Below are 13,185 nucleotides of genomic sequence, written 5' to 3' on the forward strand. Positions count from 1 at the left end.
GCTCATAAAAACTTATTTCTCATCTACATTCTTTCTTTTGGAAGGTGACCAGCACAACACACACCTGCCTACAGCTTCAATTCACAGCCTTCGTATTTCCTTCCGTTCAGCTACAAGTACTAACCCTGGAGCTAATCCTCCCAGGGGAGAATTATACCCTATAGCAGTGTGGTAGGAGCAGTCTGATCTGGAACACACTTCTGTCACTAATGTGACAGTCGGATGGATAAGAACTGTTTCTCAGGATAAAATATCTGGGAAACAGGCTGGTGAACAGCAGGTTATGGCCCTCCGCCAGTTCACATGCTAAGACAGCTAACAGACCTTGGACTTCTGGGAAAGGGAAACAGATGTTTCAATTTGCACAGACTGTTTCTCCTTATTTTTTATCCACCACAGCTCTTAATGATGCACTCACTATCCAGTGCATGGGCACAGGGCCCCCAGTGAACACTTACAGCTTGTAACATGAAGTTATATTAATGCATTACTGTCCATGTCTTCTTTTCCAGCAAAATCAAACTGAAAATGCTTTAAGCTATAGTCCCATGATCTGCAGAAGTGTTTCCCATTGCATGACCTGCACTTTATAAAATAGAGAAATATGTGTAGAGATTCTTAAGCTGTATTGCTTCTGACACTTGAAAAAATTATTCCATCCGATGTCTGATAAACAATTTTACTGACTTACTAAATAACCATTAATATTAGCATGAGAGTACAAGACATTTTAATTAAAACCTAACAGCTGTTTGAAGCCAAACTCTTCACACAATAGATGCTCACACCTACTGTCAGCATGATTCCTGCCTGAACGAGTAGAAGGAAAGAGAAAGAAAAAGCAACGGCTTTACTGACAATTTGTAGCCTGTGGATTACAAGCAAAATAAACTTTATCTAGGCAACACAATGAGATTCTGGTATTTTCTCTTTGTTTTCTAAGCACATGATAACAAGGAACAATCATTAAAAAAAAAAAATCTAGAACCACAACTGCAGCGTTGTCGAATTCAGAAGCAAACGTATTATCATCTCCCTGTCACGCTGGCCTAAATTATAAGTCATGGGGGAATGGGGGGTGGATATGACAGACTGAAAGCTGCTATCTCCATGGCTGCTACTGTGAATAGAAAGTTTTCACCCCAGCAGACTTTTCACTGCAGAGCAGGATTCTTTTTCTCATTATACTACCACCACTTCATATTTAAAATGCCTCATAATTAGGTTACATTGCAGTATGATTTTCTATCTAAAGCACAGCAATTTAAGGTTATGAAATTTCAGCTTTCTATTGCTATGGAGACTCTGCTACAACAAACACATTTTCCATTTCTCTCTCCACTGTCTATTTTGTATTTCTCTATATGAAAATTTTAGAAAGATCCAGTTTTATTTCCCAACAGAGTCTTCCATATATTCTGCAGCAGAGAATATGTCTGCTCTTTGACAACATTTTATTTGTAGCTATGCATTATTTAACTGCAGTGGGGATGGGCACTAAAAATCAGAATGTGTATTCTCATAGACAAAATACATCAGGAATAATAACACTTTTTTTTTTTGCTAAGTTGCACTTGAGTACAGTATGCATGTTTTTAGCAATTTAGAAAAACCTGGCTAGGTTGCTAATTTTCAGAATTCTATAGGAAGTTCAAGCCGAGCATCAAAAATTTGGTTATATACACAAAATTCCTGTAAGTAAAAAAGACCGTTTCAAGGTTTCAACTTTACCTGGTTAGTTACCTTCAAAATGAATTAGGACTTTTGTCAATTCAGCAGAGAGAACCAAGCATATATAACCAAGAAATTATGTACAAAACTGTTATAAATACAGCAAATATTGGTCAAACTAAACACAAGGAAGGACACAGCCACAGTGTGACAGGCACATCCATCTTAGTGAGGAGGAACAAGAAATATTGCTTTATTGAGTTCATCCAACTGTGTATATTTAATCAAATTCATTCTACAATGGATTCCAACTGGGACTAATGACTTCAGCAGACTACAGCAAAAACATACTGGCACACATGTACTAATTTACTCCAACCTGTGATGTACAGCATACAGCTATAACTCATTCTAAATGGCTATAAAGGGAGTATGTCCTCAGGCTACCCAATTTCTATAGACAACAGATTCCCACCAGCCATCAAAATAAAACTGAAATAATAGAAACTTACTTCACAACAGAGATTGTTTCTTTCTCTTTATATAATCACATTGCTACTACTGAATCAGCCACCTTCATGGCACAAACCACACAAGGCATACAGGCACAACTTGTTACGAGAGGAAACCTTGCTTTGGTTCCCTCAAAGGCCAAGGAAGCAAGTGATTCCATTCCACAAAGAGCAAAATGACTAAAACTGGGTTTTTGTGGACTTACAGCTTGCAACTCAACTCATCTCTGGATAGTGTGGTTTTTAACTAGCAGGGGATACATCACAGTATCTCCCAATGCTGAGGTTTTTTTTACAGAAATTAATAGAGAACTAGAAATGGAGATTTTTATCCATCTGTCAAAACTGACAGAAAATGACCCATGGGATAAATACGAGGAGAAAAAGACAGGCAGACAATGTAATCACTTAAAGCCTTTTCACTTAGGAAATGATAAAGCTGACTGAAAAGATTATCATTAGGAAGGTATTTTAACCAAAGCTACAAGATTGTTATATTTTCCTCCCTCTGGAATGCACGAACAGGTACAAGTCCTACCTACTCTGCTACAAAGCACTTTTAAGAAGCAAACTTTAAGGCCACCAAAAACATCTCTCATTGAAAGCATTCTCAAAATTCAGAGCTGAGACTCTTTGCAGACATCAGCATGAAATATTACAGGAAAAGTCACCGTATCACCGTATCAATCAATACTATGGTGATTTGAGGGAAACATTACAATTCTCACCGAATATACATTAATAGATGCCAAAAAACTATTCATGCTCTCATTGACGGAGCCAGTCAATGAAAAAAATAATGTTAATTTCAACAGTCAGAAGCAAGCATTTGGAATTTGGAGGAAAATGAGAAAATTAGCACTGCATAAACAAAACTTAAAAGTTTCCCAAAGTCTCTTAAACAGTAATATTAGAATTGTTTTACAATTAAAGATTAAAATGAAAAGATGCTTTCATTTTAAAAAAGCCTTCTGAAAAATTACACAGTAATTTCCTGACCTTTACTATTCCTGAGTTCTTTAGTAATTTCTTTTGGAGTTCTTGAATTCCAAAACAAAAGAGAATCCTTTAATGGTTCTTAGCCCTCTCTGGAAGATTTGACAGATTTCCATTTCAGTTGTTTAATTTCATTATGTATCATAAATGTCTTTATTTCTTTCCTGTTCTAAATACGCATTTCAAAATGTAGAGGAAACAGACAATGAACAAAAAGTAAATAATCCTTTTAAATAATTTCCTTGATTTTTAGTTTCTGCAGCATACATTCTGATAAGCAAGTTTTCACAATGACTTTTATCCCTAATTTAACTATCCTGCATAAACCAATAGACCCACCTTTGTTCCCTCAAATAAACTTGAACAAGCAAAGTTGGGAGAACAAAGTTTGGAGATCAAACCTGAGATTAACATACAAATTTAAAAATTTGACTACAAAACCTCCCAGGTGCAAGAAACTATATAAATAATTAATGCAGCTAATTTACATATATTTGAAATCATATCTGCACTACACGCTTGGAGTCTTGGAATTTCAAGCATAACAGAATGCCTTACAAATAAAAAATTTTTGGCATGTACACCCTACTGTAACTTATCCAAATCTGTTTCCCAATGCAGTATTTGATATGAGGCCTTGAATGAAGATTCAAAATCTTAAAACTATGCATATTCCTATGTGTACTATAAAGCAGCATCTACAAAATTCTACATGCTTCTGTAACAAAGGCATCATTATAACTGTAACTTTTATACACTCTAGAAAAAGGGAAGTGTTCTGTTTTAGTTCACCAAGGGAAATGACAACAAAGCAAGCACAAGGGTGGCTAGTATTCATAATGAGACTCATAAATAAAGGAAATTATGTGCACAGTTATTCATAAGGTACTTTTCCTCCTTTTGTTTACCATCCTGTAAAGTTCCGTTCATGAAAAAAAACAGGAAGAGAGGAAGAGGCTGAAGCAGTCAGGACCACTGCTGCTGTAGCATTAGTTTTGCAAAGACTAGAAAACAGTGTTAAGTAAAAGATGTCTAAACCATGTATCTTCTTGAATACATACAGTGGCTTGCACACAATGCAAGAGAAAGCGACTCAAATGCTACACTTCAGAAATTCCTCCCAAAAATTCAAGTTCCAAAACATTTAGATTTTCAAAATTAACAGTTCATAAACAGTGCAAGATAACCATAGTTCTGTGTGAAAAATGGAGACAAATTTAAATAGTATTCAAATAATGCTTTCAGCATGAAATATATGGCAGAACGGTTGGTTACAGTTAATTGAGAAGACAACCAGTTACACTAAACAATTAAAGCAACCCCCAGCTCTCTTGTCAATTTAAACAATCCTTATATGAAAAGTGAATTACCTCCATTGAGATTCGTCTATGTATCCGGTTTCTGAGACAAACTCCTGTGGGAGACTGAACTTCATCAGATGACGTTCCAGAAGCCTGGTCACTTTCCCCATCTGACCCCATTTTCAAATTTTCGTGAACAATATCTTTAAAATAATCCAAAGAATTGAAAACGGTTAAACAGCAATGCATCAAACAGCTTTCTTGTACAGATAGAAAAGAACTGAATCATTACTATGCATTGAGTTACACAGCAGAGTGAAAGACTCATCACAGCCATGGCAGTCTTGATACATACTGTATATAGCTCAGTAATAACCACAAAATGAACAGGTTTACTTTATAGGAGTTCTATGCAAACTTACTTGAACTGCAGCAGAACTCAATTTTCCAAAACAAAAGACAGACATTCCAACCCCAATTGTAATTCCCAAAAGCCACCTCCCTCTCCCAGCTTCAGTTCCTAAAATCTCTCAGTACCACTTCTCTTTTAGAAGAGAATGTTGGATATACAACATTACTGAGAATAATTAACATTTTCAAATCAGACTACCTGATGCTAGTAACCTAAATGTATCTTCAGAAAGCTTAAAAATCCTACTGAGAGGTATAGTATTATTTTGAGAAATGACAAATATGGAAGCTTCAGATATAAAACCCTGAGGCATCCATGTGTGAAGTCATGGGATGTATTATGACCATCTAAATCAAGGCTCACAAGATAAAAGTACATTCAGAAGTGGACTGTTGGGGTCCCTCCCCTGCCGTGTAGCCCTGGCAGAGGGGCCCTGAGGGCACAGACACGGGGCTTCCCTGCCCCTGCTCAGCCTCGTTCCCATGGGTTGGTTTGTGTTCCCTGCGCGGGCAGAAGGACCCTTGGTCCCGTGACTGGAACAGTTCCTCAGCAGAGCCCCGGCCATGCGGCTGGAGAAATAAACATCTCTGAAACAGCTATCAAGAATCTGTCTGTCCGTATATATTTCCTTTCCACGGGACTCCTGGTTTGATATATGCGTGTTGCAGGATCCCCACTGCAACAGTGAACCTGACTTTTAAGAGCCATTAAGTGAAACTTGTGACCTTATGAAGGAATTTACGTAACAGACAACTTGAGTTATGTGATGTTGCAGGATCTTCATATCTAGTGAAATTGGTAATTTTAAAACAATCCTGAAGATTCAGGCACATAAAAGTTTATGCATATATGCATACATATGTACGTTGCTTTTAAGCACCAAGGAATTTTTCAGGCTTCGGAGACAAACACTGTAGCGAACAAAAGAAAATAAAGGTGGTGTCATTAATAGCATGAAGAGCCAAATGATTTGCAAAAGGACACATGGGAAAATGGTCATACAAGCACTTCACTATGAATAATGCTCCATCATCACCTCTGAAATATCTGAACTCCAAAACTAGTGTAGAAATTGAATACCTATACATATAAAGTAGGTGCTTCAAAAGACACCAGTTTCCCTGCTGTCTTCTGATCCTTGTTAGTAATCATTATCTTGTACAAGGTGTAAGAGAACCTGAGGAACAACTAAAAATCCCAGAACTCTATCCCTAAAAAATGCTAATATTAGCAGAACACACAGAGATCAGTTCAGCCTTACCACCAATACATTTGAAAGTATTTAACATTTGCAAAGCATTACAGCAACTTTAAAAAGCCCCCCAAAACCAACAGAGAAATTGCAAGTTTCACCACCATCAACAAGCAAGAAAATTGGATTTTCTAGGAAAAAAAAAAGCCATTAGGGCAATGTTTCGTTATCTACACATCTTCTAAAATATTTGTCTAGTTTGGCTTACATAGCATCATGCAGACTCCAAAGGAACAAATTCTTCCTTAGTACAAAAAGTTTCCTTTTATGGAAAACAGAATGGCTATAAAAAGAAAGATTAACTTGTAAGCTATTAGCAACATATTTTAACTCAAAATACTGTAATTAAATACACAAACTAAGCATGCATCTCATGCACAAAGCAAATTTTCCAGCAGTGATGCGGATTTATATTGGATTTCTATTTAAAATCCACACTGAATCAGAATTTTCCCTGCAAGTCACGCTCAGATTTGGACTAAATAAAAAAAAAAATTAACCTGCACTCCTTATGTAATAAGTAGTCTTCTGATTTCAAACAAGCTAAACACTCATCAGTGCTTCTAAAGGCACTGCAGTTTGAATCACAGGGAAAGATTTTCAGAAAGCGGTTCCTAAAGATCAGCCTTAGTTTTAAAGCTAAACAGAAAAAATGTAATTCTCTTTTGCCAAGTTTCTAAGAAATGTCTTATTCTCTGTAGTGACTTGACAGCTGTCTTTTTTAAAATCTCTAACAAACTGTGGAAAATTACTTTTAGTAATATAAAAGCATTATTGAAAACACTACTTGCAGCGAAGCTGTTACGCCAGCACTATCTGGTAAACAGCACATTCACCGTATTGGTTCTTTAATAAAAACTCTCTTTTCTGAGATGTCATGTAATCCAATTTAGCAGTTACAGCTCTTGAGATTCTGTTAGTAAAATGAAGTGCAACAGCTACTGACAGGGGTTCCCCAATCTATTTATCCTCATGTTAGAACAAGCCCATCAGTTGGGACCCAAAGTCTGTTTTCTTTATGGAAGCTAGGCAAGGGACACTTATCTCACCAATCTCACAAAATAAAAACTGACAAAATTGAAGTAGTGCTGCATTTTAAGCCATGGTGCAATTACATTATTTCTTTTCTGAGAGACTGGTTATTTAAATAAAGTAATTATGGAATTGATGCTGTCATATTTTTACACATTTAATTCCACAAAACATTTGTATTATGAAATAATTAGTAAAAAAAGACAATTGGAAATGCAATGCTCAGAATTACATAGAGCACCCTAGTTGACAATGATAATTCTTCTGCTAAGAATATCAGCTACGTAATAACACACAACTAAGCACTATTTCAAGAACTAGTAACACAAACCCATATATTTGGGACAGATAATGTAGCTAACAAGGAGCTTCTGTTCTTTATAAATCAGGAATATGAAGACAAAAAGGGTCTCTACCATTCAAGTCTAAAAGTGCAGTATTTCAGACTTACATAGGATGATGATTTGAATACCCCTGTGTTATGATAAATTCTGGTAAGTCTGGATAAGCTACATATCCACAACCAAGAGGGTTTAAGCAGAATACTGGCTGTAGCAACCAAAAACGTATCATTAAGCAGATGTATTTCCAATGGGCTAAATACCCCACTGTTCCGATTTATAAGGGTTTGCAGATGTTTTAATTATTTTCTAAACAGATATAATTATAAGCTTTTTAAAAAATAACTTGACTGTGTTATCATCTGATACAAATGCATCCTTTTATCTGATTCAATTAAAAAGGCATTGGTAGAGCCTTACGTTCATTATTTTAATAGCATAAACCCCAGACTAAGGCATTAACCCAGACATTTTAATCATTTTTACACAGGTGCACAATGATGTTTGATTAAGCAATGATGAAAGCCATGCAAATATTTCCTTAATTTCTCTAAGTCTTTCTGTAGACAAGTTTACCTGCATCAAAGCTTGCTTGCATAGTCTTCAGAGGTTTTAAACATTCAATAACGTATTGAATTGCTTTCACTGCAATACCAAGCCATTCTCTTACACAGATGTTTATTTTAATGTACTCTACATATCTTATTAAATATCCAGAATGGCCATGTAATGAAAAGCCAGATGTAGATGACTACAATATAACAGGGAAACTAGAGAACTACACTTAAAGGAAAAGGCTGTCCTCATTTCAGCTGTGAGGAACGCATCACAGAAGAAATTAATACAGGGAACCTACAGCACAGCAAATGAGAACTCCTCCAAGTGAGCCATAATCAAAGTCACTAATTAGTACTGAGTCAGACTGCATGATCTCTCCACCTTACTTCAAATTATTACAAGAATAATCATGTGACTTGCATAATGGATTTCTTCCAGGGTGCACTTTTCTGAAGCTTAATTTCTATGAAGTGTCTACATTGTACGATTAGTTTCGCTGATAATATAATGCAAACTGAGGAAGGCCATAGTGAGAAACTGCCTTTGCTGTTACCATTACTGAACTATGAAAGGTGTATGAAAACATCATTCCTTTCAACTAATATTTATGACAATGAAACAAAACTTCTCCATGACTGTATCAACGTAACTGGAAAAAGCAAGGATTAACTCTCTCCTGGCCGTTAACTGCAGTTCACCAGGAGGACCAGCTTCAGTTAGCTCTGCACATTCCAGGAGCCTCCCCAGAGGCAGCATTAATATGAATATGGAACAAGGACAATCAGATTTGCTCCTCATTCAGCCAGGTCAGGTCCAAAAAAGGTTTATTAGCTCTGGCTTAGTCGGGGACTGCAGCAGTTAAATGCTTCCAGAGGTACAAGACTGTAGAAGCTGTACAGATACAAGTGAACTAAAAAAATCCGTCAGCTAAACCCTCATTCAGTAGTTTTACAGTTTGGCCTGAGAAACACCTCTGCTATTTAAAATCATCCTGGTAACTGAACACTAAATTTAAAAATTGCTAAAAACTTTTAAACAAAGGCACAGTTCAAAAATTTTTCCTTTACACAGCATTTTACAAAACAAAGCTAACAGAGAATTTCCAAGTAGAAATTACTTCTAAAGTATTTTGGGATTGTACATGTTACCACAACTCCAGAAACTCAAGTTCAATGCTCAAAAAGCAAACAAAACTCCAAAACACCTTGGGGCTCCTCAATCGATTTTTATATTGATAATCTCATTCAAACACAGGCAGCATAAAGATGCACTTGTGGCAGGTCTCAGATTAATCTGGTTTTCTTTAACCAAATAACCATCCTTTTACCTGCCATGATTTTGTGGTATTTCAAGGACATCTCTCTGATACCCTTTTTCTACCTATGAAATAGAGGAAAAACTGCAAAGAAAAGAGGGTGGATGAAGAAAGCAAAGAAAATAAAAGTCTCATGCAGTGCAGCATATTTGACCGTTTTGTTTCTGATGTCATTATTCCAACAGGGAAAACCTCAGCTTCCTGATGAGTAATAACCATTCTCATATGGCAGGAACAGAAGAAAGAAAGAAAGATGTGAAAAAGGAGCAGAAAGAGGAATTATGCTTGCACATACTTGTACTCCTGTTTTTTACCACTAGATAACACGTACAGGTAGCTTGTATTTCCATCAAATAAGGCACTAAAAAATAAGACATTATCGTATCCAAAGCGAAAAGAGGGGTTTAGCATACAAATACAGAGCAACCACGCCCAGTGGAAGGTGTCCCTGCCCATGGCAGAGAGGATGGAACTAGATGATCTTTGAGGTCCCTTCCAACCCAAACCATTCTGTGATTCCACAATACATTCTGTACATGTATTCCATACTACTTCAAAAAAATTACAAATTGTTGTTAAAGGCAATGCACAATTAAGAGAGTACAGGCATCTCTGTACTCAAAAACATCTTTGCTGCTCCTGTACTTAGTTTACACATATCTAGCTTGACAAATAATCCATACAGACTACATATTCCTAAACACAGATTTCTCTAAGTACACGATTAATTTTTTTTTAAAACTCTCTCTTCCTGTTAGATTCTTGGCAACTTAACTAAAGCTTGGCAAAAATGAAAAAGCAAATACTGTGTACAGGACTTGAGTGAAATCAGAAATTGATGTCGTAGTCAAACCGTGCATACTAAAACCTATTTTCTTGTGTGATAGCAACAGCTGCTATAGTAAATTCAAAAGGATATAAGTCTTTTCGCAGTTTGAATGGTAACTCAAACAGTAAAAGGCATGGTTTTGAACAAGATGAGTGGTATTACACCAGAGGAGGATATAAGTGGTTTGACTACTATCTTGAAGATTCACAGCTTAATCTTGAAGATCAGTTTATCACACTTCTAAAGGAGGGCAGGAGATTGAAAAAATAATAAAACTCTAATTAAGCTGTGACTTGCTCTCATTTTCTAGTATCAATTAATTAAGCATAATTTAAAATAACATAAAAGCAGGATAAAACATTAATGGTGACTGGAGGCAGCAACATGATAAATTACTTGAAGAAGAAAAAAATATTTCATAACTTATTTGCTTCATGGAAGCACAAATATAGCTCAGGACCACAACAAAAACATAATTATAGTTGAGTGGCCTTAATTTGTCACTGACAGAAACATTTTTTTTCTCTGTAATAATGAGAAGCGATACACCAGGTTTTTTTAAAATCTCACATACAGGATGATTATCCTCTTGTTTTTTTTGGTATTACATTCTTGCCAATGCTTAACTAAGATGGATACATGAGTTCCTTGCAAAGTACTAAGAAAGACTATTTTGTTACTTTTGTAACTTGTCAAAAATTAATGGGTGATTTCTGTGTGTTTTTCTAATTGCTTTCTTCCTGAAAATCTTAAGAGACATTCAGTTCCTTAAAAACAAATTTCTCAAACTCCAGAAAAAATTACTGCATATTCAGAGATTTAATAAAGCATTAGAATATCTGTACCTCTTGCTACAAATCCATACAAACATTTTTTTTCACAGAAAAATCAATTTAAACAAACAATGTAGGAAATTACCTAATCTGCTCCCATTTCTGGGCATTGCCATGAAAGAGCCAAGACTGCCCCCTATGACGCTGTGTGGTCTCCGTAAAGGGGGCTTCTTGAAAGATCCCGTGTACTGGTGGAGAAATGAGTGCATGCTGTGAGACGTTGGAGGCCTGCCATTCTTCACAATAGGCTCTACAATTCACAGGGATCAAAATATTCATTGCCACAAGCAAGCAGGATTGTCAGGAACATGCCAGAAGAAAAAAAAGAAAGAAAAAAAAGAATTAGTAAACAGGAAATCACCAGTCTGGTAAGATTATCTTTCATGCTAACAGTAGACCATCATACTATGGCCATTTCTCTATTAACAAAACAGTACGAAACATGGCAGTAAGCGTTACCCAAATTTAACTTTACTAAATCCTGTCACTCTGCTGCTGGACGAGTTAATGCCCTGAATATCCAGTCTTAGAACATCAATAAAACCAGAACACTAATTATTTTCTTCTGTCTTACTGCACAATGTTTCATCTTTACTTTTAAACAGGACAGCTGTTAGATCAACTGTGATGAGCAAAATCAACTGTAAGCCTTTGAAAATATTCTCCCTCTCAGAATTCTCACGGGTCACTACTACCAAGGCCTTGCTATTGGACATCTTTAGAAGTAAATGTACCTGTCTATACCTCCCAGACCTGTCATGCCATAATTAAGGTTATTAACTTACAGGGTATCAGAAAAATTAAGTGTTCAATTCTTTATTTTGACTTTCTACTGGATTGTGTTTCAGATGGTTCACAGAGTTTTTTTTAAAAAGTTATTATCATTGATAAGAACTTTCTAAAAGAATGAAACGTTGGAAATTCTTAAATCTTATTTACAAGTGTGCACAGAAATTGAGTATTCATGTTCCCTCAGCAACCTGACTCCTCACACATGGACTAGCCCTCAAGGATCGACACGGTCCTAGAAGCAGGCTAACTCTAAAAACATGAGGACATTTTTTACCCCCAAAAGAAGCAAACCAGATGTCCACTTGCATTGACTGTCTCAGCAGTGGACTTAGCAGAACCACCAGTGGAGTCATTCATACAGAAATAAAGATGAAATACTCTCACTTCAGAAAATGGGATCAGAGTCATCTGACAGCTACATGCAAGCACTGTGCCTATACTACAGAAAAGAACAGAAGCTATGCCCAAAGCACAGCTGAGATTCAAGTAATTTTACTCCTCCATTACTTGATTCTTGTTAACATAAAGGATTAATGTTTAGTATTATTCAGAAGACAGAAAAGGCAGCAGCCATGCACTGAGTAACTGCAGCATGAGTGCTACTGAATGGAGCAGCACCCACCAGAGGCACTGCTCCCAGGGTGTGCTCAGAGCTTCACTCATGCCTCCTGGGACAGGGAGCACTCTGGGATGCTATTTCACCACTCCAACTTATATTCCCACATGCAGGGACCCCAAAATCCTGCTTTCAGCTCCAAAAAAGGTAGTAAGAATAATACAGCTAGGAGAACATATTTTATGGAAAGTAGAATTTCAATGGTGAAGAGAAGGAACAGCAACAAATGCCTAATAACCTAAGGGAAACAGGATCCTGAAGGGAACCCCCTCCCTCCCCACAAACACAAAAACCTTCTAGATACATCGTTACGATTAGTCTGAAGCAGAGACAGAAGTACACAAACAGAATTACCCAAGGACAGGTCAGTGACCTTAAGAAATAATTATGCAAGGAATTTTTGCATATAAACATGAATAACACAGTGAGACAAAAACCCAAGAAACATTAACTCAGCTGCTGCAGGGAAAAAAACAAAAGCCCTGGGAAAAAAACATGCTGCAGGCAGAAAACAGAAAGGACATGTCAGCACTGTTACAAACCTGCCTGCATCCTTGATAAACACAGCTTCAGAGCGGGTGAACATGAGGAAAAATACACCATACATCTGTGTATATGTTTGTGAAGTATGACCAGGGTCTTCAGACCTCTGCACATCTCTACCCCAAATGCTTATTTCTGTTCTAATAGTTTGCATCACCCTTTTTACTTAAGTGGTACCAGCT

At 36.6% G+C, this 13,185-nt stretch overlaps 1 protein-coding gene across 2 annotated transcripts in view; it reads right to left on the reverse strand.

The window, feature by feature from the left end:
• CDK17 (cyclin dependent kinase 17) overlaps nt 1–13,185 on the reverse strand; it is a 92,456-nt gene that overhangs the window by 30,225 nt on the left and 49,046 nt on the right. For both annotated transcript variants that reach the window (XM_039571577.1, XM_039571578.1), the window contains 2 exons: nt 11,138–11,302; nt 4,550–4,683 (listed from right to left, as the gene is read on the reverse strand). In XM_039571577.1, coding sequence (XP_039427511.1) covers nt 4,550–4,683; nt 11,138–11,302 — 299 coding nt within the window. The remainder of the gene's footprint in view (nt 1–4,549; nt 4,684–11,137; nt 11,303–13,185) is intronic.

Source organism: Corvus cornix, chromosome 1A (assembly GCF_000738735.6).
Source record: "Corvus cornix cornix isolate S_Up_H32 chromosome 1A, ASM73873v5, whole genome shotgun sequence".
Lineage (NCBI taxonomy): Eukaryota > Metazoa > Chordata > Aves > Passeriformes > Corvidae > Corvus > Corvus cornix.